The sequence below is a fragment of the Carassius gibelio genome, chromosome B20 (assembly GCF_023724105.1).
Source record: "Carassius gibelio isolate Cgi1373 ecotype wild population from Czech Republic chromosome B20, carGib1.2-hapl.c, whole genome shotgun sequence".
Taxonomy (NCBI): Eukaryota; Metazoa; Chordata; class Actinopteri; order Cypriniformes; family Cyprinidae; genus Carassius; species Carassius gibelio.
This window is the reverse complement of record NC_068415.1, coordinates 13,495,188-13,522,848: the sequence shown is the minus strand read 5'-3', so window position 1 is coordinate 13,522,848 and position 27,661 is coordinate 13,495,188. Positions and strand designations below refer to the sequence as shown.

The window sequence follows — 27,661 nt, the reverse complement described above, 5'->3', positions numbered from 1 at the left end:
ATAATTATATATGTATATTATACAGCCATATATGTGACCCTGGACTACAAAACCAGTCATATAATAAGGGTCAATTTTAACCACAAAACCACAAATTTCTTAGCAATGCATATTACTAATCAAAAATTTAATTTTTATAGATTACAAAATATCGTCATGGAACATAATCTTTACTTAATATCCTAATGATTTTCTGCTACAAATATAGCCTACCTGTTTTACTTATTACTGGCTTTGTGGTCCAGGGTCACATATTATTTAAGACAGTGTGTATCACACCCTTGGCTTTTATCATATTTCCATTTTTGAGTACAACAAATGCAATTAAGGAATGTTTATTGACGTAAGATCGAAGTCAGCATTTCACATAGGATTGTTTAAAGACAATGACAGGTGCATACACAAAAATGTAAGCAGAAATGTACAAAGTGGTTGAACGGAATGAAAAGCTGGTGTATTACAGGCTGCACTGTTGCAGCTTTTTGTCAGCCTGCTTCAAGGAGACCCAGGTGTTCAGCATGGATGCTCGAAGTCTGGCCCAAACCAAATGGTCATTTAGACCCAGGATCTGAGCTGCAAACTGAGCAGCAGCTTCTGGAGAAAGAACCGTGGAGCAACCCAGACCTGAAAGAGTAAGAATGACAATGTTTTTTATATAAAAGAACCCACTGAATTGCTCGCAAGAGTCAAGTTTGTTTGTGTTTAATGCCATGCAAGGTTCTGTGGCTATTTTCATGGCGAGAAATCAGGTTTTTTACTGCTTATTTGTGCTAAAACTGTATTTAGCTTAACTTTGTTCAAATTCTCTTTACAAAAAAGGTCTCAGGACTTTTAGAAGGTTCAGTAGAGACATTTACAATATTACAAAGATTCCTATTTCAAATAAATAGACTTTCTATTTCTATAAAATTAAGCAATTTTTCAATTATATTAAGTTATGTTCTATTAAAAAATAAGTTATTTTAAATTTTAATTATATTTCATAATATTATTGTTTTTACTTTATTTTTGACTGACTCTGTTGTAGTCTAATTACAAACAGATAATCATGTCATGTTTAAAGAGATTTAAATTGATCTGTACCACTAGGCATGCGAAGAGATGACCAAATGTCCTGAGCACCCCAGTCGGGGGTAATAGGGGGACAGTTAATAATCGGATACGCAGTATTTCCTGACATCACAGGACCCAGGCCATTACTTCTGCCTGCCACTGCAACAAAGATGGTGGGTACACCATCACCTGAGAAGAAAAAAAACTGATAGATTTTAATAGTGAGGTTTAAAACATTAACCACTGTAATTAATAACAGTTGCTTTTTTTTTTTTTTTTATCTGTAGAAAGGACATTCTGTTCTTAGTGTTAGTTGTGTTTGGTCATACCCTCGTATTCAGCTTTGATGCGGAGTGTCTCATCAGGGCCCTTATGGGCAGAGGTGACTCTAAGGTGGCAGGGAATGCCATAAGAGCCACAAGCCTTACGAATCTTCTCACAGTGAGCCACATCTGAAGTAGAGCCCATTAGAACTACAACTCTTCCTTTTGCCTGTGACTCCAGAAGCAGCTATACACACACACACACACACACAAACAAACAGAGTCTCATCAGTCACCAACAGTGGAGGATTCCTTAGGATCCTCCACAAAAATAGCACTTGTGTGATATGAAGCATTGTGGTGTCATTGACAACAGCAAAACAACAAAAAGATTTAGTCAGGAAAGCTGGTGAGATCCATTCAAACTGGGAAAAATGCATTTAGATGTTGTGAAAGACTTTACTAGAGGAAGAGGGATGGTGGGGTCATCACAGTGTTCAGAGGTTAATGGGGTGAAAGATGATAGCACGAGGTCACAGAGCTCTATATGAATGTTCAGCTTCTTGATGCGGGTTATAATAAATTAAACTGACTGCAGTCGACTTTTAAATCGTGAGAAACTTGTTTAAAGTTGTGATGAAGCAGAATAGAGGCAGATATTTTCCTTCATACTGGAAAATACATGCAAGTGTAATGAATATCAAAAGACAAAAAATAGGGCAGGCACTTGGTTATGATTGGTTGCACAGGCAGATGAATGCAAGGTTTAAAGGGTGACATTTTAGCAGACAAAATAAAGAAAACAAAAAAGGATATTTTTTACTTAATTTGTGCATATGTTTGTGTATGTACAAACGAATTGCTCAAAAAAAGAAAAGGTGAATTTGAATGCTGACTTTGTGCAGTTTTAATTTGAATATATATGCATAAGTTGCAGGAAATGTAGAAATGTAACAGAACAAACACAACAAAAACAATCATTTTGAAAAACATTGTACCTTGACTCGCTCTGCAACCCACTCAAAGTTTCTCTTCACCATCTGCATGGCCTCAGGAGTGACTTCTTTCAGGTCACGGTACACCTTCACAAAGAACACCATGTTAAACACAGTCATACTCACATAGATCACACTAGAGGTTGGTTAATTCTCTGTAATCAGCATGTTTATGGAAAGACCATTATCATAGCAGGATATCTGCTTTCTCAGAATTAATACCAAACTCTCAGTTAACTCTGCTTTTCATGCCTGTCATGTATAGGTGTTTGGTTATTTACCTGTTTGTCTTTCTGCTGGCTGCGATCCCCTGCAGGCCAGAGCCTCCACGAGTCGTTGTCAATCACATCAGCCAACACGATCTCTTTAGTGGTCACATTTACACCAAATTCAATCTAAAATGAAAGTTTATGGCCATTAAACATTTACTGTTGGGGTCAATAATAGCAAATGTCACTACCACCCAGTTACACTAACAGAAACTACCTTCAAAAGTGGTTTCTTACTTTCATATCCACCAATGTACAGTCCTGTGTGGCCCAAGCCTTCTCCAGGACTTCAAAAATGGCCACCGTGCTTTTGCTCATGATGTCCACCTCACAGCGGCCAATGGTCAAACCTGCCAGCTCAAAACCAGCTGCCAAAAGCTGCTCCTCTGACCACTGAGGGTCATTATTGGCATCATCCTGAACAAAGAACAATGGAAGAGAAAGTGAAGGCATCAATATGGGAAATGGCATGACATTACTCTGAAATATCATGGATGACAAAACCTTCTCCACCACTTTATTTCTAAATAACAAAACCTCACCTTAAAGAACATCTCCATTTTCAGAGGAGCAAAGCGGTAACCCTCTTTGACCCCAGGGTTGCGTTTGAGGAAGGAGCCTGTGGCTATCCTTCTGCAGACCCACTCAATGGGTATCATTTCACATCGAGACGCCACAAAAGCAGTCTCAGAATGCTGCCTGACAAAAGCAGTCTTAAACCCTGAAAGAAAGTGGTAGAGTCATGATTCGCATTACTGTGTGCATCCTATTAGAAATGGCTCAATTATTTGTCTAATACATTAATGGCATTTTCCAGCAAGATACAGTGACATACTGACACTGACTATGCAGAGTATAGGTATGACCGACAAAGACACAACATGCTTTCAGACAGTGAAACAGAGACAGCAGTCTTAAAAGCCTCAACAAAGCAAGCATGTGTGGAATATTCAGTTTAATTAAAGGAAGCATGGCTGTCACAAGGCAGTCATTTCCCTAGAGCAAAACCTTCACCAGGAGCTGCACATGGTGTACACACCAACTTTAATTCACTAAAATGGCAGAGGTTGTGGCAACTAATTTAAAAGTAAATGCCCTCTAGGGACCTCTTGCAACACTGAATTTGGGCCTACCTCATGAATGTCTTCAACTAAATTTAATAAAAAAAAAATTAAAAAAAAGACTTTGAGCACTATTGCATCGCTGAATTTTTATTCAATAAACATGATGTTGTGGACCAGCACTTCTTGCTTGCCTGTTTACAGTACAGTACTGTCATCATTTATTCTGAATGAATATTATGTGCAAATAAAATTAACCAGCTTATACACATATTAAATATAAATAAGGAAATCTCACCAGAATCCTGTAAAAGTTTGAACACACAGCTGGTGGTCTTGTTGGCAATAGCTGCTTTGCCCTCCATCTGATCCTTCCGAACCGCATTGCCCGCTGTGATCTGATCTTTAGACTGGACCAGAACATGACCTGGCTCCTCCACAAGCTCAAAGATCTGCTTGGTCTTACCCTCGTTCAGTTTTTCTCCTAATTTCAGTTCTACAGAAATAACAATACATATTAATTGATGTCAATGTATGTGACTTTAAGATGTAAATCACTGCAAATTATAGTGAACAAGCACATATGGGTCTATGACATTATGCTTTTTTGCTCTTGAATTTTTTTTATGAAAAGACATGTTGTGTTGAGGACAAATGGACTAAATAAGCATAGGGGGGAAAAATCTGTTACGTGACGTAAACTAGATTTTCAAAGATTTCTACTTTATTTATACAGACTTGACATTGACCCGTATTATGATTTAGCTTGGCTGAAAAATGAGATACTACCATATTACCTCAAGTAATGCTACTGATTCTGTTTAACAAAAGAGCTGAACTATTATTTCCCGCCACATGTGTGCATTTTATGCATTGCGCAATTGCACAAAGGTAAAACATGGTGAAGAGAGAAATCAAGCAGACAAATAAAACCAAACTTACCTGTTGTGTTCGACATGGTTGTTGAGCTTCGTTTTTCCTGCAAATATGATTAGACACTTGATTATTCTGTGTCGCTGGGTTTCAGGTAAATGTTTCAGTAACTGAACTTCAGAGAAAGACTGATATAAAATGCGTCTCGGGGGAGTAAGACACAAGAGTAACGCGTTACGACACTCTCTGCCGATTCATAAACACCAATCAGGGTAATGCCATCTTCACCACGTGAACAACATCTTAAACTGCATACTTAAAAAAAACACTTATCTATTGATATCATTTAGAAACAAACAATCATACTAAGTAAATCTTTGCGAACTACAATGAACTTAGGGCGCGTTGTGCAAGACATTGATCGCGTTCGTCACAATTTACCTACCAGACTTTGTACGTTTTAAGTTATTGATTGGATAAAACTTGCTATTTTTTCCCAAAAAACTTTCCTATTTTTCCATGTCCTGTAACTTTGACTTCAGAGCTGGAGTTTTTTTTTTTCATTTGAGCATTTGTGTTGCCAGATCCTCCGCCACTTGTTCGGCTGTGTGAGGAAACACGTGGTTCGAGTGACTCCAGGCAGCGTGGAAATCATATAACGTTACACGCTAACACTACAAAGCCATTCAGCTCGCCTCAGAGACGAGGACATGGAGTTTGAGGAGTCGGGCATTGGGGAGGAATGCGGGGTGTTCGGCTGTGTGGCGGCGGGAGAATGGCCAACACAACTGGAGGTGGCGCAGATTTTGACACTTGGACTTGTTGCTTTGCAGCACAGGTAAGTGTGCTTCTGCTGCTAATGTGCTGGTTCCTATAGAGTGACTTCTACTGTGGAGTTATTGTGTGAGACCATTACTATAGAACAAACATATTAAGAGCATCTTTGCTGAAAAAATATAACTAGGTTTGCTGGTTTCCCAACCTGGCTAGACTGTTTGTTGGATATGGATGACCATCGTTAACCAGTTCAGACAAGCAAAAGTACATCTTCGAATGTTTTTTAAATGTTTTTGTTTCGTTTTTTCAACAGGGATCTATTTTACCTAATTTACATCTCACATAGAGACTAAGCAAGCAAGTAAATGGTGTTAAAAGTTTTTTTTTTTTCAGCCTGGTTAGAGACAAGGACCACCCACCCCTGACCCCACTCAATCTGGGTTGCCCAATATTCAAAAAGCTTTATCTTAATCAGTACCTTCTACAAATCTTAACAGAGTTATTGTACCACATTTAGAAATAGTTTTTTTCCCCCTATATATTTATTATTTTATGTTAATATTGTCTTTTTGGAATTTTGAAGCATATAGGATACATTGTCACATTATTTATATATTCCTACTGGGGATGTCTAAGCGTGCTTGTTTTAGCTTTTCTCCCAGTCTGGTCAGGCTGTTTTTTTAGGGGTTTTGGGCAGTTTTCAGATGGTCAGGCTGAAAGACCAGTTTACTCCAGCTAAAACCAGCAAATAAAATCTAGGCTGGTTTAAGTAGTTTTTTTCAGCATGGATCTCCATGTGGTTGGAAATCTTCCTTGCTAGAAAACACTGACATTAAACAAATCACTTGTTTTACATATGGTTTGCATGGAATGTAGTGACATGCATAATTAACTTTTGTAACTGCCTACTCTGTTCTCTTACTGTTACATAGTACTACAAATGCTGATATAGCTCATAGTTAAAAAATGCACATGCAGTAATGTTTTGCAATACCCTGCAGCTATGCAGCTGAATCACAGATCAATAGACTTCCATTGTCCTGCCATCTCACCGATTGTTCAGACGTGATTGCATTAGACGCCATTGAACACACAGAGGTGATCTCCATGATCGGAATGTATTGATCCTCCTCTTCTTTGCATTGGAAGTCTATATTCTCAGACCAGTCTGTGCTGCTTTCTCCATCATCAGTGCTCTGATGAAACTGTTTACAAAGCAAACGATCCCCTAAACACAAGATGAAGTGTTAAGGGTTATAGAAAATTTCCTAATATGCTACCTTGGTCAAAAAAAAACTATAATAATAGAGACTGATTTTTATAATAAGCCTTATATATGTTTAATAATCAATATATTTTATTTTATTATAGTGTAATGACTCATCCTGATTTCCTTTCTTTTGAAATACAAATGACAGAAAAGTTCATGATTGTTTGCCACTGTTGTATTGTATACAAATGTAATCATTTTCATCTGTTTTGAAATGCTGTCCATGTATCTTATGAATGTGTTCTTGTTCCTATCTTGATTCTATTAGTTAAACTGAAGTCACAAGATTGACTCACACCTGAGTCTCACTCTGCTCATTACATTATTTGAATATGTCTCTCTTGTAGTGAGGAGAAAATAATGAAAAACCTTCATCTGCAGCTTTCCTCTTTCTTCCTTTGGTAGCGGCTGCATGCTCTCCACTTGTGTATGATGGGTCACTGCTGTCTACATTGGAAATGTATGCACACATATTGAGGAAAAACACAAAACATTTAATTTAAAAGGATAAGTCAGTGGTTCTCAACTGGTGGGTCATGAGCAATAGTGTCGCTACCAGCAGAGGAAGAAACAATACTAAATACAAATAATAAAATGCAATATTGTGTAATTAGTATAACAAAATAAATAGGCCTTCTTTTTTAAGGGAGAAAAATGCTTTCCATATTTTGTAATGCATATTTTGTATCGTTTTACAAATTCGCCTGTAAGAAAATGCAACATGGACTGGTTGCATCATCCTCAAACATTCCCTCATTTTCAAAAACCATGAACAAAACATTGCCAGTTAAAATAAATTGAATCGAATTGAACCAGTATATTGATGCAGTGTAGTATTGTCTTTTGAAGTCTTAAAATAAATCAAATCCATGTTACATGTGTTTAATTTTAAGAACTTTTATTTCACTTTTTCATTTAGTTTACTTTTATATGATAAAAAAGTGGTCATGCTTTGGTCCACCACATGTCAAATCTGATGCAAAATCAGTTGAGAACCACTGGTGTAATTCATTTTTTTTACCTGGGATCCTTCTGTACTTAAGACTGTCGTCATATATAACAGCTGTAATGGAGTCAGAGGAGACATGCTGTTCATATTCTATCTGAGGGCTGCCAGTTGACCTCACAACCGTGGCATTCATTTCAGGCATTCCATATTCAACATCTGATACTTCCTCTGGTCTTGTTAAAATCCTTTCGGACTCACTTTGGTTCTGAAAGACCCTTGCAGAAATGGCAGGAGATCTCAAAGTGGCCTCATCTATGGGTGGCTGGTCATATCTAACCGCAACAATGTTATTGTCCCCCTGTGGAAGTCCACCCATTGAGTGCTCCTCAAATGTTGGTTGAGTAAACATCCTAGAGTTTCTCAGTGTATTGTTTGTGTCAGAAAACTTGGCATAGCTCAGTCGACTTCTAGGAGGCTTGGACAAAAGGGCATCCAGCTGTTCGTAAAATCTCATGACACGGCGAGGATCTCCGATATCGGCCTTTCCTCTCTGCAGAGACCGGTAGAGGTACTTCAGGTTTTTGTACTTGGTGCGACACTGTTTCCAGTCCCTTTCCACGCCCTGCTGTAGAAGCCTGCGTGAAATCTGCACGAATATGTCTTTGTTTCTGGTTGAGCCCTGTAGCTGTCTCTGAATCCCTTCTTCGGCCCAGATCTGAAGCAGTGCGGCCACCTCTTCCTCACTCCAGTTTCTGCCCGAGTCATGCACTGTGATTATGTTCATCTCGTTTGTGGCTGCTGCTGTGGTCGCTGAAGCAGAATTTTTTATTTTAATTTTTTATTTTTTAAGTTGAAGATGTTGAAACAACATTGAACGTTTCCATTTAAATTAGAACTCACCTGTCTCTCTTGCAATCAGTGGATGAGTGGCGGCATTCATTATTGTTTGCATCTCTGCCAGACTTTCATCTTAAAGAAAGGCATGCAGATGCAGGAGGTGAATTTAATGGCAAACTTGAACCAGCACCATTTTGTTGTAAATAATAACAGATCTTACCGTCATCGATCTTAATAACCTGTTCTTCAACAGGTTCACGCCTCATGGCCACCTGGTCCATGTCTGGTATGTTCCTAGATGACTCGTCCTCATCAAATCCACCCTCAATGTCTTTGCCCTGCATTATAGCATCAAGCTCAGCAAAGAACCTTATCGGCCGGCCTTGACTTCTGCTGACTTTGTAGTCATATTTCATGTTCTTGTATTTGGTGCGGCACTGTCTCCAGTCACGCACCACGCCATGCTGCCGTTCCAGCCGGCGTGCCATCTCCTGGAAGATGGCCTTGTTTCTGTGGGAGCGTTGGAGCTGTTTGTGAACCTCCTTGTCGGACCAAACGGTAAGGAGAGCCCGAACCTCCTTGTCAGACCAGTGCCTTCCTCCTTCCAGTCCTAGAAGTAAATTGGTTCTTGCTTAAAATCAGGTTTGGCGACATAAGTATAAACAATAGTGGCTGGATTTATACACCCACCAGGTGGGTTTTTAAAATCCACCAGGTTTTTAAACTTTTTGACTACAAGGCCATAGACCACAAAAAAATTCAGCCCCATGACTTGTCCACTTGTTTCAGATTTTTCAGAAAGACAATTAAGGATAAGAATGTTTTAAAAATAAGTTTTACTTACAATTTCTACCCAGTAAATTGTTTGTGTTTGACATAATGTGTTCATTAAAAAAGTAAGTTTTTCAAGTCAATGTAAGGTCTGTTTTCAAATATGTTGTTGAGGGGGGAATTATATAAGAATTAGTTTAAAAAAAAATATTTTTAATTAGTTTAGCTTTTTTTTGTCTTTTTTTGTCTTTTTTTTTATTTTTATTTTTTTACACATTTAAGTAATTTGGAGGCCCCCTAGTGGGCCCTGCTCCCCTGGACGAAAACCATTGTTATTGTTGTAGAATAAAAGTTACTTTTTAAATTATTTAATTGTATATAATTTCTTTATTTTATTGTAATTGTTTAATTATGCAAGCTACCTATAAAATATCAAAAGAGAGCAAATATACCATTTTAACTCCAATGCTTCTTCCAAAAACGTTGTAGCTTTGTTAATCTTGTGATTGTTACCTTCCTGAAGAGCTGGCAGTGAAGCAGGCTCCTCTCTTCTGGCAGCTGTAAGCTCTTCATCTGCAATGTAAGGCCTTTGGGTCGGTGGCCTGCTATCTGCAGAAGAGTGTTTGTAGGCGGTCTGCGTAGGCCTCCAGTCTGGAAGAGCCATGCTCCTACTCTGGGCCTTACAGTCAAGCCAGTCCCTACACACCCCAAGCTCTCTCAGACGGCTTGAGATGCCCTCATACTTGGCCCTGCTTTCTTCCTCTTCCCAGGCTTGTCTCTCCCTCCACACAGAAAGCAGAGTTTTCACTTCCTCCCCTCTCCAGTGTCCAGCAGTGTCCCTCTGCCTCTTGTCCTCCCCAGCATGCCTTTGTTGGTCTGTTTCAGGCTCCATGTTTCTAAGCTTGCCTAGAAATGGCTTCTGTTTGTTCACCTCTGCCTTTATCCTCCCTGCTCCCCCTCCCTGTTGATTTTAAGCTCAGTGTCCAAGGCAACCAGACGACTGAGCCAGTTAGAACAGTCATGTGACCGAGAACAGCCACATGACTGGCTTAAGCTGCGTGCGTGGGGGAGGGCTGGGGAAGAAATGCGAGAAGTGGCTTGGCAAATGAGCTGCACTTTCTGTTGATCTTACTCAATAAGACACGTGGAAAATGCTCGGAGGCGTTTGGCTGTGCTAACGTGTCTAATTTGAATGTAATTTCAGTTTATTTAGTCACATCTTTGTGATGAACTGTCTATGCTTTTCCTCATGCTTTCAGTCTCTCTCTCTCTCGCTCTCTCATGCTCGCTCTAATTCCCCTCCCCCTATCTCATTCTCTGGCTAACCGCTTCACATAAACCAGTTTGATCTGCTTTAGTCACACTCTGTGCAGTCATTCACTCATAAAAACAGATTTGGCTTGATTTAGATTTTTTTTGTGTAAAGTAGAAAAGTGGAAGAATGGGAAGGACACATGCTATATACAGATTCTAGTCTTGCAAAGAAATGTTTTCTAATGGATTACCACCTGCAGTAATCGCTTCAACAAACACCATCAGTTCGTCTCTATATTTCTGGAAAAGGAAAAATAGATTAAAGATACATTACTTCATTCAAAAAAGTAAACACATCAATAAATTAATAGTAAATCTGTTTAAAATCATGTCCTAACTATATGCAACAAAGGTATATTTTCCATGTTAATCAGAGGTTTTGTCCTAACTAGCCGTGACGACACTATTTAATTTGCTGTAAATCTCTAGTGCATGATTACACATGGAGCATCATTTACTACACAGAGCCGTTGTTTATTGACAAGCTGTACCAAACCACGATCATATTTTGCGCAGCCTGTCAGTGAAAAACGGCTCTGTGTATTAAATGCTGCTCCATATGAAATCACGCACGTGTAGAGAGTTACCGCTAATTACAGAACCAGCTTTACTGAGAAGATATGAGCATTAAATATTAGACGATATTTATTGTGCATCTTTAGGAACAACAACATTCAAACTATGACAGTGATGATCTCATGTGCTGATTATATGAAATGTACTTTTTAAAGTTAAAATACATTTTTTATTAGATTTTTGTAATTTATTCCTGTGATGGCAAAGCTGAATTTTCAGCCATTATCAGTGTCACATGATCCTTCACAAATCATTATAAATGTCTTTACTGTATTTGTTATATATAATTTAATATGCCCTTACTGAATAAAATTAAATTAAAAAAAAAAAATGAAATGACACCACATTTCTTATTTGTACATCTTTGAAAATTTGTGCAAGACAATTCTAAATCTGCATAATTTATTGTAGATCATTAATGTGAAAAAAAAACAGTACTTTTTTACAGTACTCTTTGTTCAATAGGGGCCAGGAGAGTGCTGGGATTGCCACGAGTACTGGAACAAACTCACCGACATACACCACCCTCAAGGTAATGTACTAGGAATAACAGCATTTCGATGCATACAGCATCACTTAAACATGGTTTGTTCCTGTCCCACGGGCCAACACACTTCAACGTACAGCAATGAATGCAAGATTAGACATGCCTGACATAATTGCTTCTCACAGGGCATGGGTTTAGTGAATACAGCTTTTAAAGCAGAGGATTTGCTGAAGCTGCGCAACGGCAACCTAGGCATCGGACATACGCGTTACTCCACCACGGGCATTTCAGAGCTGCAGAACTGCCAGCCTTTTGTGGTAGACACGCTGCATGGCAAGATTGCAGTGGCACACAATGGAGAACTGGTCAATGCCTCTGCACTGCGCAAAAAGGTGGGCTTTGATTCATAGGGATACATGAGACTCCACATAAGAGTTTCAGGAAAAAAGAGGAGCTTTTTTCTATTTGATATAATGTATTTGTGTGTTGTAGGTTATGCGTCATGGCGTTGGCCTTTCCACCAGCTCAGACAGTGAACTTATTACCCAGCTCCTTGCTTTGACTCCACCCATGGAGGAGCTAGATACTCCTGATTGGGTGGCTCGGTATGTTCTGCACGTCTTTCCTCATCTGATTGGGTCACTGCTTGTCTGTATTAATGATTGCAATTTTTTTTGTATTTGTATTATATAACTTAATTTTAATGTATTTGTATTGCTTGTTTCTCTTAGCATAAAGAATCTGATGACAGAGACACCTACATCATACTCATTGCTAGTTATGTATAAAGATGTAATCTATGCTGTGAGAGACCCCTATGGAAACAGGCCTCTATCTATTGGACGTCTAGTACCCATCTCAAAACTTCACAGCTCAGGTGTGTGATTCAGCATTGAGGGCAAGAGCTGCCGGGTAGTGATGGGAAGTTCGGATCATTTTACTGACTCGGACCTTGGAGTCTTGTTCAACAAAGAAAACATTTTTTTTTTAGTCATTTATTTTATCAAAATATAATTAAAATGTTACATGTAACTTCCTAACATGTTTACTAGGACTTACGCATACGTTGATCACACTACAAACAATAAAAAACTATAATTTAAGTCGTTCTTTCATCACGTGACAGACCCATAAGCTTTAACCATAGACTGTATAAAAGGCTTTAACCTATCGTTCGTTCTTTTGTCACGTGACATGACCGCATTGGATAGAGAAATTCGAGATGACTCATTCTTCAAGAGTCACATTAAAGATTAGTTAAAAATGGATGAATCGTTCAAGAACAACCCATCACTACTGCAGGGGGAGCATGTGCTGTACCTTTGGTCTAGGATGGTGCTAAATTTATTTATTTTTTTATTCTGTAGGTGCAGGAGAAGCAGACACAGAAGGCTGGGTGGTCTCTTCTGAGTCCTGTAGCTTCCAGTCCATTGGTGCAAAGTGTGTTCACATCATTCCAACAGAATGAGTTTCCATCCCTAAGCCTGCACACAGTAGCTGTTGCTTATTTTATGAGTTTGTTTAATATGTATGTTTTTATTTTTCTGTCATCAGGTATTATCGTGAAGTACAGCCTGGAGAGATCGTCCAGATCTCTAAAAACGGACTGAAGAGCCTAAGTGTTGTCCCACGCCCAGAGGGAGACCCTCCTGCCTTCTGCATATTTGAGTATGTGTACTTTGCCAGGCCAGACTCCATATTTGAAGGCAAGTTCATAATGTTTAAAATCATTATTTTGTTTCGAGTGAAAGGAAAGCTTGATCTAACAGTAACGTTTGGGTTTAACCAAATGATTGGTGTCAGTAAGACTTTCAACCACCTTTTATTGTTACAGATGTCGAAAGTATATGTAAATGAACCAGCTGTAAAGTTTCTCCCTGTTTCCTGCACTCAGATCTCCTGGTTTATTTTTCAGTAAATGTCCGTCATATGATGCCTGACTGATAGTCAGATCTAACATGGTGCATTATGGGTGTTGACGTTTCCATACTTGTAAGATCGATTCTGCCATTTGTCGAATGCATTGTGATTCTCTTCGATTGAGGAATCGATTCTGAGCTTAGTTTTTAAAAGCTGATGGTGCTCTTGCCTAGTTTTTAACTGTTTTTAAGAGCGGAGTAATTTAAGTTAAATGTTCTTGTACCTCAGCTTTTATGACATTAGAATAATGTAAACACAGGCTAGTGTGAACACTCTGGTAATTCACTTTAAACTTTTCAAACTTAATGAATGATAATTAAAAGTTTAAGTGGTGTGTGTGTGTGTGTGTGTGTGTGTGTGTGTGTGTGTGTGTGTGTGTGTGTGTGTGTGTGTGTGTGTGTGTGTGTGTGTGTGTGTGTGTGTGAGGAACTGGAAGCGATCAATGTACTGCAATTTCTAAAGCATGCAGTGCCATCTGCTGTTAAAAACTAAAATTGCTCTAACAATTTTTTTTTTAATCCAAAACGCATCTTGCCAGCAGGGAATTAACCAAGAAAAATAACTGTTGTACTCATAAACTGTCTGTTTATCAAAGAATCTTGATTAAAAAAAACATATCCTGGTCTATTTTCTTTCAAATATTAAGCAGCACAATCATTCTCAACATTGGTAACAATAAAAAAATACAGTATTCCATGAGCAGCAAATCAGCATATTAGAATGATTACTGAAGGATCATTTGACACTGAATAAGACTATAATGATGCTGAAAATTCAGCTTTGCCATCACAGAACTAAATGTTATTTTAGTAAATAAAAAATTTAATTCCTGAAACAAACCTTACTGACCACAAACATTTTAACGGTAGTAAATATAAAAATCATGACATTATAGTAATAGGTGAAATGTTGTTTTTTTTCTGTCTTGCAGGTCAGATGGTATATACAGTGAGGCAGCGCTGTGGACGGCAGTTGGCCATTGAGGCTCCCACTGATGCTGATGTAGTGAGCACTGTTCCAGAATCAGCCACACCTGCAGCATTAGGATACGCACAACAAGTGAGTAATAATGATGCGGTACACATCAGTCTTAATGCTTTATTGGTTGTGCCCTTACGAAATTTTATATTCGGTCTCTTTCTCAGTCTGGCCTTCCATATGTAGAGGTGCTGTGTAAGAACCGCTACGTGGGCAGAACGTTCATTCAACCAAACACTCGCCTACGTCAGCTTGGAGTTGCCAAGAAGTTTGGGGCATTGACTGATAACTTTGCTGGCAAACGAGTGGTGCTTATTGATGATTCCATTGTGAGGGGTAACACCATCTCCCCTATTATTAAACTGCTGAAAGAAGCAGGTGCAACGGAGGTAAAAAAATATATTTCAATCAGTACTGTAAGTTAACTACTTTGATGTGTTTTAACCAACACAGTGTCTTTGTGATGTCACATCACAGGTCCACATTCGAGTTGCATCACCTCCAATCCGGTTCCCGTGCTACATGGGCATTAACATTCCTACCAAAGAGGAGCTCATTGCTAATAAGCCAGAGTTTGAGGATATAGCAGGTTATATTGGTAAGTCAGGAGCAGAGATTTGCCTAGTCGCTAAGGTTTTGTAATGAATACACAAATTATGAGAAGTATAAAAACAATTCCCATCTGAAAATAGAAAAACGTAATTGATAATTATATTTCCTTTGCTTTGAACAGGTGCTACAAGTGTGCGTTATCTGTCAGTTGAAGGTCTGGTATCTGCTGTTCAAAGTGGGATAGAGTCACGTGGGAAAGATGAGAGGATCAGCACGAAGACTACTAGATTGGGTCATTGCACAGCCTGCCTCACAGGAAAATACCCAGTGGAGCTGGAGTGGTGAATTTCGGCCCACATAAATGTCCATTCATCTCTGTATAGAGTAGTTTTTTGTTTCTTTTGAAATTGTTTAAATGACTAAGACCGTAATTAAAACTTTGGTGCTGCTTTAACATTTGTTACAGTTGTAAATGTCATTAGGCAGGCCATACTCCGTGTTAGAATTCAAATAAAACATTCCATACATTTTTCAATTTTCAAACATTCCTTTGAAGAGCTGCAAAAGCATTGAAAGCATTCTGGTTGCTGTCAGATATCAAACCACTGGTATGGTTAAGATTCTTGTCTAGTGAAAACACTATCTTGTAAATGTCGGAACTGTTTTATTAGATCCGTTTCAGTATCCATGTAACCTTCTCAACATTACTCTAACTTTTGATCACGTTTTGAATCACTATGAGCATTAGCAGCCATTCTTACAGAAACAGATTATCTTGCTTTTCTGTTAGTCCTCAAGAACGCACAAAATGAAACTCTGATTGTGAAATGAACAATTGTTTATTAAAAAAATTGTTGAAAAAACGTTTGACTTTACATTATTTACAGACAAACATATCTACACCCAGATGTCATCCCATGTTTTTTCAGTAGGGTAAAGTTAATATAGTCACAATATATTGTTTATCCCGCAAGGGTTATCAGGCAGGCTGTGAGATGCGTGCAGGAAAGCTCATCACTGCAGAAAACTGTACTGCAGTCGCCTCCTGGAGAGACTGAAGAAAACACAATCTTAGTCACAATGCCAGACTCAAAGAATATCTTATCATTCTCAAGTAACAAACACAAATCTTCATATTTCAGGAAAAACTAAAAAAATTTAGGAATGCACAATATATTATTACCATGTTGGTTATTGGCCAGGACTGTCTCCCAAAAGCATCGTAAGCCTAAGTTGATCATAGCTCCATTGGTTTCAATGGGTCTACGATTTACTTAAGCTTACGATGCTTTTGGGAAATGCAGCCCAGTATTGGAGATTTTTATTAACACGTGTGTGCTTATTTTACCCATTTTTACTCTAAAAGTTCATCTTTAAAACAATGATTGGATAAAACTGTTAAATGTATTTTATTATTGTACATGTGTTGTAATGGGCAAATTGAGCTTTTAAAGTTATACATTTTTAATTAAATTTAGTTTTATTTACGCAAAATAGGTGTAAACAACATTTTAATCTCAACTTCAGGAGACAGAATTTTTATTTTGGTACATCCATAGAAAAAGTCATATGAACTAGTTTAAATGAAATCTGTAATAAATTAACTGACAGGATTTTGTGCTCCAATTACCTAGGAGAGAGTGGAGAGGCACCCTGACTAAACCGTCTCATGGGTGACACAGCTGTTGAAATAAAATGTTGGTAAGTTAACATGTAATATCTGTGAGCAAGAAACAGAGGCCTTGATGATGCAGAGCAAGTTTTTTAAGAAATTAAAATGTGGCTACAAACCCTCCACAAGATAGACTCTGCTTGGGGCATCTCTCTGCAAAGCAAGTGGAGAAACCATTGTTTTACTGCATAAATAAATCTTGTTTTTCTTCAACTTAAAAATCCTGAAATGCCATTAAAATGAATTAAATATTAGATCAAAAACTTGAATGGAAATTTGAAATCAATAATGCTCTTACCCTAGACAAAGCATGTGGGTTCATTTGCATGCTTAAATTGGCCTCCCTGATTCTCCTGAGGTTTCCGGTGCCCCTGAGGAACCGTGGACTGGGGCACTGCAGCAGGACGGCTCTATCCCAGTTGTGTTCGTCTTCAGTAGGTTCTGACATGCCGTGGCTTATACACTGGTCTCTCAGCTGGAGATGTTTAAGTGGAGAACGACTCTCTCGGAAGCGTTTGAATCGGAGAGACTCTTCCACTTCAGGTTGACGATGGCGTTTCTTGAGCTTGGCCCTCAGGGGTGTCAGAGCAAGAGCAGACATGCTGGAAGAGGAAAAGCTGGGGCTTTGGGGTGTCTCCTTCATGTGTCTCTCACACAAATGACACTGGGTGGAAGCACACGGTGATGATGTGCCATGACAGATGAAGTGGTGATACAGCTTTCTGAACTGTGCATCAATCTGCGGTTCGCTGAATGAGTGAGTGGACTGGGGGCCAGAAAGAGAGCGATGACGGTCGGATTGAGTTAAACGTGATGGTTTCTCCACCTTGGATGAGCTTTGGTCAGGGTGGTCATAAACAGACCGCCAGGGTGAGGACAACGGCACCTGTTTGACACCATAAGGAGATCTGAGGACCTCAGAATGAGACGGATGCTGGACAGGAGACCTTCGATTAGGACTTGCTGATGTATTTAATTGCCTTTCCATGTTCAGCACACTAGGTCTGAAGCTACTTTTCCCACTAGGAGACAAAACACTAATGAGACCGCGCTGAGGGGAGGGGACAGGAGAATGTATGCGGTCCCTGAAACAGTCTTTGTCCCATGAGGAAGGTTGGGAGGTGACTGATATTCCTCTCTGGTCAATTAGAGACAGATCTGCTCTGCTTCGTGGTGGAGAACTAAGGACCGATGAGGCTGGAACAGAATGGGATGTTGGTCCAACATCATAGGTTTGGTCCAGATCTGGAGATTGGTCACTAAATGAAGGGGAACCTGAATGTGGAGGTGTGGACAAGTCAATCACACGAGCAGTTTTACTGGTTAAATCCAAATCAGTCCATGGACACTCATCCTTCACACCGCTCACGTCTGCGCTGTTCCTCCTGGGTGAGTAAAAACAGGCACTTTCCTCGCAGGATGAATTTTTGAGTGGCGAAGACCTTGGTTTGTCGCTGCTCTTGAAACAGTTGCTAATGTTTCTTTGAACTGGACTTTGACTGGTAAATGAGATCTCTGTTGTTTTGTTGAGAGTGCAGTTGTGTCTGTTCTTAAAGGATGTGTTGCGATGCGTCAGGCCGGCTTGCCAATGTTTTCGGCGGTACTTCTGCATCACGGCCCTCGCAGTATCAGTCATGTGCTGTCGCCGGTACGCTTCTCCGATCTGGTTGAGCATGCTGGGATAGACATCAAGGAGGGTACTGCCATGGCTGCTCAGGGTTTTCTCCAGCTCTTCATCCTCTTCTTCAGTTGGAGATCGCTCAGCCCACTGAGATTCTGGAGATGTGTTATTCAGAATCATAGAGAGGAGGAATGATTCACCTCCGTGCCCTAAAAGATTATCATTGAGACATGACTTTGATGTCAGCTCATATATGAACTTAAGAGCATACGGTGTGTAGTTCATAAATATTTGACTGTAAATGACACAGAAATACTAACTGAAATGTTTATTTTGTGCTAGGTACATTCCTTTGCAGGGTTAATTTGTTTTACATTTATATAAATATTGCTTACCCAGATTTTCTCCGTTTTCCTTTCGACTTGAGCCATTAAGATCATCCTCAGTGACTGCTGACACATCCATCTGAAACTGGTGGGAAAAACTAAATATAAGTAAAACATCTTTTTCTTTTTACGCTTTTTTACAATCTATTAATTTTCTTTTTACTACCTGATCATTTTCCTGGTCCTCAAACTCTATAAAATAAAAGACAAAAAGATTAAGCATGATAAATGAGAACATATGGTATTAAACTAAAAAAAACTGATATAAATTACCCAAAATAAATTAAAAAATTATTTTCCTTACCCCTCACTGAATAATCTGCTTTAACTCGAGTCTGCATATAAGAAAATAATAATGTAATAAATATGTAATAAATAATACAATCATTGCTATGCTAAGAAAAAACGCTCACATTTTGGGTCAACGCTAATTGTGTATTACTCATATTATCTTTATTTCATACCATTGAAGAACACCAACTTCTTATTTACAGCAGGAATTTATTATGTCCATGATTATTAAATAAAATCTAAATATTTCAGAAAAGATTCCTCTAGATATGCTTTTCTAGATTATATTTATGTCTCTCACCTTTAATGCTTCCAGCTCACGTTCTCCCTCTGCACTGCCAATGGGCACAGAACCTGTAATGTTAGTCACATAATACTGAAACAATCTGAATGTTTTGGTTGAAAACAACACAACATTTCTTTTCATTTTTAAACTAATTCACAGCAGCAAATGCTTCGATATTAGTTTTTAATTTCGATATTTTGGCTTAAGTTACCTCTATTAGTCCTGCAGGTCATTGTTTTCAGACAGACGTCTATCCCAGGATCTTTTAGACTAGAATACTATAAAGGACGCAATAAACATGTTCTGTTAAAGCTACATGTTACTACATGGATTCTCTAGTTTAGAAACATAACACTCTACTCGGTAAGACATGCGCCAGTACATGGACTTTAAACGGTCATACGTTTGCTGTAACGTTAACTCTCTTACATACCTTCTGAAAAATAGCTTCCATCGTGTTTCTGAACACGTCGTCATTTCTCTTGAATTGATCTGCATATGAAGGTTTAGCAGACATGTTGCATTAACAAAATCGATTGCAAAACAATTTATTTGGCCAACATAAATTGAGATTTTGCACTTTGCCAGCGGCTCGCCTGGTCTTTCAAAAATGTCCGCGAGTAAAAAAATCGAGCTGTGATTGGACGTTCTTTCAAGCATCATGAAACGTCATCTTAAAGCGCGAATTTGTCAAATGGGGTGTACGAGTCATTTCCACGAATCGGTTCTTTTGAACAGTTCGTTTTAAAAAAAGCAGTCACAAAAGAGATTCTTTGTTCATGTGGTTCTCTTCCATTTTATAGCCACAAATTACTGTTTACTTCTATTTTTTGCGATTACGTTTTTTAAAAAAAAAAGTGTTATATTATCTTGTGCCCTAGATACTTGCTGTAGACATGATTTAGTACATAACGTAATTTGGAACTTAAATATACTTTACTTTTACATAAAATAATTTTTTAAAAATTACATATTTTGTCCGAAAAAAAATCGATGTTTACGATGAGAACAGCTGAACAGAGAACAGCAAAAGAGAACAGTTTAGACAGAAAAAAATGGCTCCATTCAGTTTGATTCGTGAACGATTCAAACCTTTGTGAACCGGTTCAAAAAGCATTCGACTCAAATTCGTTCATGAATTGGTTATGGGTAGTTGATAAACAGGGGCTACTAAACGGATGGGAATAGATGGAAAAATTATGTTGTAATTTATCATATTATGATTTAGTATAATTTTCGCTCAGATATGACAGCAAAATTGCTTCATGAATTGGTGCACGAGGCAGCGCTTGCTCATGGTAATAAAACAGCTGTCGCGTTCGACAGCAGCATTGCAGCGCGAGTCTGTTTGACATATGATGAAGTTATTTCCCTCGCAAATGAATTAACTGGACATTTGCGCACCTCTGTCCAGCAACATGATGGTACTATAGGGCTTTTCTGTCATGCAGATGTCCTCCTTCCTGTCTGGATTGTTGGGTACGATTACTTATGCAGTCAGTGTGTGTTGCACGACTACCGAGTTATTCGAGTATCTAATTATCACACTTAACACGTTTTGTAGTTTAGTGCATATAATTAAAATGTTTTCTTTTCTGAACAGTATTCAGCAGTTTCCTGCTGCATATGTACCTCTTGATCCTGCATCACCACCTTTGTGCAACCTGAGGATGATAAACAAGTGCAGGCTGGACTACTGTTTAATACAGAACGAACTGCTTAATGTAGGTATATTATATTATATGATATTATATTATATTATATTATATTATATTATATTATATTATATTATATTAACTAGTCATTATATATATCATTGCTTATATTGTTGTTTCATAACCAACAGCATTTTCAGAGTGCATTTTCCAACCTGCTATCCCTGGAAATATGTATAACATTGTCTTCACATGGGCTCACATTGATAAAAATACAACGTGGACAGGACTCGAACATTCAAATGTCCGATCTGGGCTCTGCTATGACCAAAGACATCCAACAGAGGGAGCCTTTGGCTTATGTTTTGCACACATCCGGAACAACAGGGCTTCCAAAAATAGTGAAGGTCCCACACAGGTGTATTGTGCCTAATATTACACATTTAAGGTAAGAACGCATTAAACCTTTAGTTCAAATGTGTATTTATTATGTAGTTTATCTTTACTTGAATGTATGACAATGTGGTCTTAATGCATTCACTTATTTACCTGATAGCTATAGCAAAAATATTGTTGAAATTGGAGGATAGAATTAATAAAACGGAATAAATCTTTTTTTTTTTTTTTGATCAACAGATCTGTCTTTAAGATGACTGCAGAAGATGTTGTATTACTGTCTTCTCCGTTAACCTTTGACCCCTCTGTGGTGGAGGTGTTTTTGGCCCTGTCCTCGGGAGCGTGTCTCCTAATTGTCCCCTCAGCTGTTAAAAAGATGCCACGCAGACTTGCAAATGTGCTTTTTAAACGAAACAAAACAACAGTCTTACAGGCAAGTACAATTCCTTACCGAACCGTCAGTCGTGGGACAGATTACTTTTTGTGACAGCCTTTCCCAATTAGAGATTTTAATTATCAAATCACTTCATCTGTCTATTTATCTTTGTCACGAATGCGTACACGCTGCGGTGGAGATGGTGCTGTAATCAACATTGGTAGTGGGTGTAGTGAGCTGAAACCTCTGCATTATGCAGATTACAGAGATAATGAGAGTGTTCTTTGGCATTTGTTAATTTATCTACATACACCAACAATTTGTTTTCAATATTTTACTGTAACATATTTTGCATCACTCAGAATTTCATTTCACACTCCAGTCCTTAAAGGGTACTTCACCCAAAAATTAAAGATCTGTTATTAATTACTCACCCTTATGATGTTTAAACTCATAAAAGCTTTGTTAATCTTTGGAGCACAGATTAAGATATTTTTGATGAAATCTGAGAGCTTTCTGACCATGCATTTACACAGCATGGGAACTACCACATTCATGGCAATGAAACATTGTAAGGATATTATTAAAATAGCCCATGTGACATCATTGGACCATGTGCAGTGTGGTTAATAATGGCTGACCATGAATAGCATTTTTCTGCCATTAGCATTTATGGCTGAAACCTCTTATGCAATGCTTCCTCCACACCAATAGGTGACAGTAAAGTGTGAGATGACATACACAAAATAAAGTACTGTTCTATACTAAAATATTATAATTGACTTTGAATTCTTGTCCAGGCCACTCCCACTCTTGTGAGGCGCTTTGGAAGGCGTATCCTTCAGGAGGAGCTGCTTAGTGCTAATTCACCCCTGCGGTTATTGGCTTTTGGAGGAGAGCCATGTCCATCTCTAAGTATTCTCAAGAGCTGGAGACAGGAAGGCAATGGCACACACATCTGTAATCTTTACGGCACCACAGAAGTTTCTTGCTGGGCAAGTTGTTACAAAGTCCCAGACAAACACCTGTGCTCGGAGGACGTGTGAGTGACGTGCAGAAACTAATAAAATGACAAGTATACTAATAATTAATAATTAAATAATAATAACACTCTAGTAAAGACACATCAGCCACAAAAAACAGTCATATCAATTTCTCAAAGTCCACTGCTTTATTTTGAATTGACATAAAAAGTCATGCTAAATTATTGAATTAATGAATTGTTTATGTATCGTATGTATTATTTTAAAGAACTGATCAATCTGTGCCCCTTGGAGAGCCGATGTTGGATACTGTAATGGAGGTGAGAGATGAAACAGGACGTCTCATCACTGAAGGAGAAGGACAGCTGTTCATTGGTATGATACAAGTGTCTGAAAGAGTAAAAAAAAACAGATACAGTAAATTCATGAAATATATTTTAAAGATTTTAATAGCGGTTTTCAATTTTAATATATTTTGAAATATAATTTATTCCTGTGACGTTAAAGCTGAATTTTCAGTCCCATGAACCTTCAGAAATAATTCTCATTTGCATATTTGCAATGTTGAAAACAGCCATACTGATTAATATTTTGGGGATAAATTTGTTTCTGGATTCTATGATGAGAAGAAAGTTCAAAAAGAGCATGATTTAATTTAAATGTATTTTGTTTGTAGCATTATAAACCTCTTTATTGTTATTTAAAATCCTACTGACCACAAACTTGTAAATGTTAGTGTACTTTGACATTCGGTTGTTGTTTTGCTAGTTTTTGTGTTTGCACAGTGAGTTTTTCTGATTTTATTTAGGTGGTCAAGAGAGGGTGTGTCTTCTTGATGATGAAGAAACCGTAGTCGAGGGAACAATGCGTGCTACAGGTGACTGGGTGCAGGTGCGTGATTCCCAGTTGTGTTTCCTGGGCAGGAAGGATCGGCTCATCAAACGCTTTGGTCAGAGGGTACACCTAGATGCCTTGCAGCAGGTAGGTGATAAATGTGTAATGTAACAACTTTGGCATGTGTTTAAAACAAAATGTAAGAATATTAAAGGTGCATATATGTTCTTATGTAATGATTTCTTTCTGTGCTCAGATCATTGAGGATTTGCCTCAGGTGGAGGCGTGTGCAGTGAGCCTGAGTGAGGGTGACAGGCTGCTGGCATTTATAGTGCTCACATCAGGTCAACCAGGAACCCTTTCATCCTCTGAATTTCCTCATCAAAAACCTTTCCAACAATCTACAGAGTCCTCTGAAGACCTCACCACTGTCGACATCTCAAGAAACTCCAGCTCCCCCTCACTCAGGGTTACTGAAGGAGAGATTCGCCAGAGGTTATCCCAGCTTTTGGCCAGTCACAGCATCCCAGACATGATATTCTTCATCCCTGCTCTTCCACTCACCCCTCATGGCAAGTGAGCGCCATCCTCTGAAGGCCTGTCCATACTAACAACGAAAACTATAAAGATAACTGTAACAATAATTATATTAGAGTTTGCTGTTATAGTTTTGGTGTGAACTCTGCTATTCTTATAAATTTAGAGTGATTTTAAAAACCATATCTTTATTGCGTTTGTTATAGTTATTGTCCTTTGAAGTACCACGAATAGTTTAATTCATGTCCACCATTCAAAATGTATTTAATTTATATAAAAATGTAAATTAAGCTTTTATGCTGCTCACCATATATGCATTCATCCTCTTTTTAATTATACATTATTATATACAAAAATAAAAATTAATATATGTATGTTTTTATATACATTTTGTTCACAAGTATAATATTATTAAAACTGTCCTTTTAAAGCAATAAAACATAAAAGGCTTAATAAAAGTAGACTATGTACTAAAATATTATTATCATTAGACATTTTCCCTTTTATTTTCACTAAGCTTTGGCATTTCTGTGATTGTGTTTTTATTGTGGTCATAGATTTCAGTCATTTTTACATTCCTGTTGCATGTATTTTTAGGTAAAGTAGCCATTGACGAATTGATGAGGATGTGTGACACTCAAAAACAAGATATAAATACACAAACTGTATGGAAAGACATTGAATCTGTGAGAATGAAGTTACAGACCCTATGGAAGGTATAAATACGATTTACTCTTGTTGCACAAAATATACAATTCCTAATGGTGACACTTTATTTTAAGGTCCCATTCTCGCTACTAATTAACTATTAGCTACGACTTTTTCCTGTAAGTATTAATAAATAGTTAGAATTGGTCCCTATACTTAAGTGTTACCATTCTTATTGTTTGACACATGGAGGTATTTCTTAAATAATATCTTTCCCATTGCCTGCTGAGTGAATCTGCCACTGTGTGTTTGTCTGTGTATACTAGGAATGTCTTGGCCTGCAAAGTGATGTGATGGTTGAGGAAGATGCACACTTCATGTTAAGTGGAGGAGACTCCCTTCAGGCCCTGCGTCTCTGTGATGAGATCACTGTTGCCATGGGAACAACCTCTGTGGGCCTGCTGGAGGTCATATTAGATGGCCCTTTCTCAGATGTGGTTAGTCACGTCTTGACAGAAACGCATAACAAAGCAATCCAGACATCAAAGAAGAGAATGCTGGATGATTCAGGCTCTTTAGTTTCACCCAAAAGACAACAGAAGGAAATGAGCACAGGCAATGCTACAGAAAGCACAATGGGTTTTGTAGTTCCCTCAGTGAGAAGGACTACGGGATTTGTAGTTGTGAGACGAGCTGGTGAGGTTATTGATTGGGGTTGTTTTGGGAAGATGCAAGAGAAAAACTTTTCAGATGCACTAGGGACAAACAGGAGCAAGCGTACGATGACAAGTACTTCTGAAGGCAGTTTAATATCTAATCCCTCACATGAACTTCATAATATATCTCAGGAAAATCCTGCTACTAAAAGGCTCACAGAACGCCATGTTCCTCAAGAAGTTACTGAAATGTTACCTGTCAGTAAGAGCGCAGGTGAAGGTTCAGGAGAAGACTGTTCCGATGTCCTGCTGCTGGGCCTGCGGGTCCTCTGGAGCTCAGACACAGGCAGGTGTGTGGACGCCTCTCCAGTGCTGCTGGTGGGTCCTGACAGGACCACTGTGTTCATTGGCTCTCACTCGCACAGACTGCAGGCTCTTGACCTGTCCAATGGAGAGGTCATCTGGGAGCGTATCCTCGGGGATCGACTGGAGTCTTCAGCTGCCATTTCCAAATGTGGAAGCCTTGTAGCAGTTGGTTCGTACTTAAATTAAAAAGGAATGCTTCATTGAATTAAGGGAACTAGTGTGTTTGTAATAAGGTTGTTACTGCGTTAGCTCGAATATGGGGGGTTTTGACTAAAAGCAGAACCTAAAGGATTTCAGGGTTAAATTTCTACATCAATTTATTTGTCCTCTACATTTTTTACCCGAGTTTGACCCTTTTTCTCAGGCTGCTATGACAGACAGATATATTTCCTGGATGTTTCCTGTGGGGACACTGTGTGGACGTTTGAGACTGGGGATGTGGTGAAATGTTCCCCAACTTTAGACCCTAAAACTGGGCTGATGTTCACAGGGTCCCACGATGGCTTTGTTTATGCATTAGACCCACTGGTAATATACATGAGAAATACTAATTTTGTTTCATTATATTTCTGTAGTGCTAATCAGTGTTGTTTTAGTATTATGAATATACTGTTATAGTGTTAATTCGCATTTATATAATTCTTTTTATATTTCCAGTTTTCATAATTTAAGTATTTTGTTTTGTCTCTAATTCTCCCAGGCTAAAACTTGTATCTGGCAGCACTATTGTGGTGGAGGTGCAGTATTTTCATCCCCTTGCATCCACTCGTCTCTTAGACAGTTATACTGTAGTACTCTGGGAGGGAATCTGCACTGTCTTGATCCAGTAAGTAAATGTTTTAGCTTCATAAGAGTGAAAAAGATAGATTATTTTATATTTTATATATTTATATAGTATTTGAGTGTTCAAGTTTCAAAGCTTGTAAACCAACTTCTCTGATATGAAAATTCTGAAGAATTGAATTTATACTGTAGGATCAGAAGTCATGTTTAAAGGCTAAGATTTCTCTTGTTTCTCTTCCATTAATTGTCTGTCTAGGACAGTGGAAAACTCTTGTGGACATATTCCAGCAGTGTCCCGTTTTTCTCATCTCCCTGCTGCTCTGATTCCTCTGTCTTCATTGGTTCAGTAAATGGACAAATTATTGGAATAAGCCATACTGGAGATACGGTGTGAGGAAAAAGGAAAAGTTGCTCTAAGAGATGATAAATTAAATATACATGACTTCAATCGGGATTAAAAAAATTTATTCTATGTATATTGCACTCATTTTTCAAACCTTTTTTTAGTGAATTAAAAAGAGGCTTATTGCAATATTCCTTTAATCTTCTTTAATTACATATGATTATGAGAATGCCTCCATTGATTATGAGATATTTGATTTTTGTTTCATTATTTTGCAGTTATGGGAATTCTCCACTAATGGACCAATCTTCTCATCGCCATGCATTTCCTCATTGACATTTTGGACTAATCTTCAGGTTTCTACAACACCCAAGAGAAGCGTATCAACATTATCCAATCACACAGTCACATGTGGGTCACATGACGGTCACGTATACTGTATAAATGGTGATAACGGATCATTACTGTGGCAGTTTCAGACCACAGGCAAGGTGTTCTCAACTCCCTTTGTGTTTGATGGTGATCCATGGGGGTTGAGGACACTAGTGGCTGTGTGCTCCACTGATGGAAAGGTGTGGATTTTAGATGGAGAAACCGGCACACTGAAGGCCAGCTTGTCTTTGCCGGGCGAGCTTTTCTCCTCTCCTGTTGTATGGGGGCACAAGTTAGTGGTGGGATGTCGCAATGATTATGTTTACTGTCTAGAACTGACCAAACAGTGATTAATCACAATATGCAACTAGATAAATATATTTTTATGGGTGACTCCCAAAAGCGCCTATTTAAAAAATATATGGATATATCCAGTATGTATTATATGTACATATATCTTGCAAAATACATAAATGATTTTAGCATTCATGTTCATGTTCGTTTTTGTGCA

The 27,661-nt window shown here is 38.3% G+C and overlaps 4 protein-coding genes across 6 annotated transcripts; 2 read left to right on the top strand and 2 right to left on the bottom strand.

The window, feature by feature from the left end:
• Positions 1–319: 319 nt before the first annotated feature.
• On the bottom strand, positions 320–10,071 carry paics (phosphoribosylaminoimidazole carboxylase, phosphoribosylaminoimidazole succinocarboxamide synthetase). 2 transcript variants are annotated; one of them, XM_052586562.1, is made up of 15 exons: positions 9,632–10,071; positions 8,568–8,957; positions 8,411–8,479; positions 7,583–8,320; positions 6,931–7,008; positions 6,344–6,519; positions 4,584–4,620; positions 3,940–4,137; positions 3,123–3,301; positions 2,818–2,997; positions 2,593–2,706; positions 2,315–2,398; positions 1,383–1,563; positions 1,084–1,242; positions 320–624 (listed from the first exon to the last, which is right to left on the bottom strand). In XM_052586562.1, exons 1-15 carry the CDS (start codon positions 10,008–10,010, stop codon positions 458–460), a joined length of 3,129 nt encoding a protein of 1,042 aa, XP_052442522.1. In that variant the 5' UTR covers positions 10,011–10,071; the 3' UTR covers positions 320–457. The 2 variants fall into 2 exon arrangements, with proteins under 2 accessions (XP_052442522.1, XP_052442523.1); XM_052586563.1 differs by lacking the exons at positions 6,344–6,519; positions 6,931–7,008; positions 7,583–8,320; ... (1 more) ...; positions 8,568–8,957; positions 9,632–10,071 and adding an exon at positions 4,960–5,108.
• On the top strand, positions 5,209–15,472 carry ppat (phosphoribosyl pyrophosphate amidotransferase). The gene is made up of 11 exons (XM_052586568.1): positions 5,209–5,352; positions 11,474–11,540; positions 11,681–11,887; positions 11,988–12,100; positions 12,227–12,372; positions 12,863–12,935; positions 13,050–13,201; positions 14,347–14,474; positions 14,561–14,782; positions 14,871–14,991; positions 15,127–15,472. Exons 1-11 carry the CDS (start codon positions 5,225–5,227, stop codon positions 15,288–15,290), a joined length of 1,521 nt encoding a protein of 506 aa, XP_052442528.1. The 5' UTR covers positions 5,209–5,224; the 3' UTR covers positions 15,291–15,472.
• A 293-nt stretch (positions 15,473–15,765) lies between these two features.
• LOC127984090 (uncharacterized) lies at positions 15,766–19,857 on the bottom strand. Its single transcript, XM_052586566.1, has 10 exons — positions 19,635–19,857; positions 19,413–19,479; positions 19,217–19,269; positions 18,929–18,959; positions 18,791–18,816; positions 18,634–18,709; positions 16,916–18,447; positions 16,737–16,770; positions 16,576–16,627; positions 15,766–15,999 (listed from the first exon to the last, which is right to left on the bottom strand). Exons 1-10 carry the CDS (start codon positions 19,716–19,718, stop codon positions 15,960–15,962), a joined length of 1,995 nt encoding a protein of 664 aa, XP_052442526.1. The 5' UTR covers positions 19,719–19,857; the 3' UTR covers positions 15,766–15,959.
• A 236-nt stretch (positions 19,858–20,093) lies between these two features.
• aasdh (aminoadipate-semialdehyde dehydrogenase) lies at positions 20,094–27,641 on the top strand. 2 transcript variants are annotated; one of them, XM_052586561.1, is made up of 15 exons: positions 20,094–20,499; positions 20,616–20,680; positions 20,805–20,925; positions 21,048–21,304; positions 21,493–21,685; positions 22,429–22,670; positions 22,880–22,986; positions 23,420–23,592; positions 23,702–24,017; positions 24,580–24,698; positions 24,957–25,821; positions 26,017–26,180; positions 26,353–26,478; positions 26,692–26,823; positions 27,057–27,641. In XM_052586561.1, the coding sequence occupies exons 1-15, from the start codon at positions 20,467–20,469 to the stop codon at positions 27,498–27,500; spliced, it is 3,357 nt and encodes a 1,118-aa protein (XP_052442521.1). In that variant the 5' UTR covers positions 20,094–20,466; the 3' UTR covers positions 27,501–27,641. The 2 variants fall into 2 exon arrangements, with proteins under 2 accessions (XP_052442521.1, XP_052442520.1); XM_052586560.1 differs by having other exon boundaries at positions 20,094–20,680.
• The last annotated feature ends 20 nt before the right edge of the window (positions 27,642–27,661 follow it).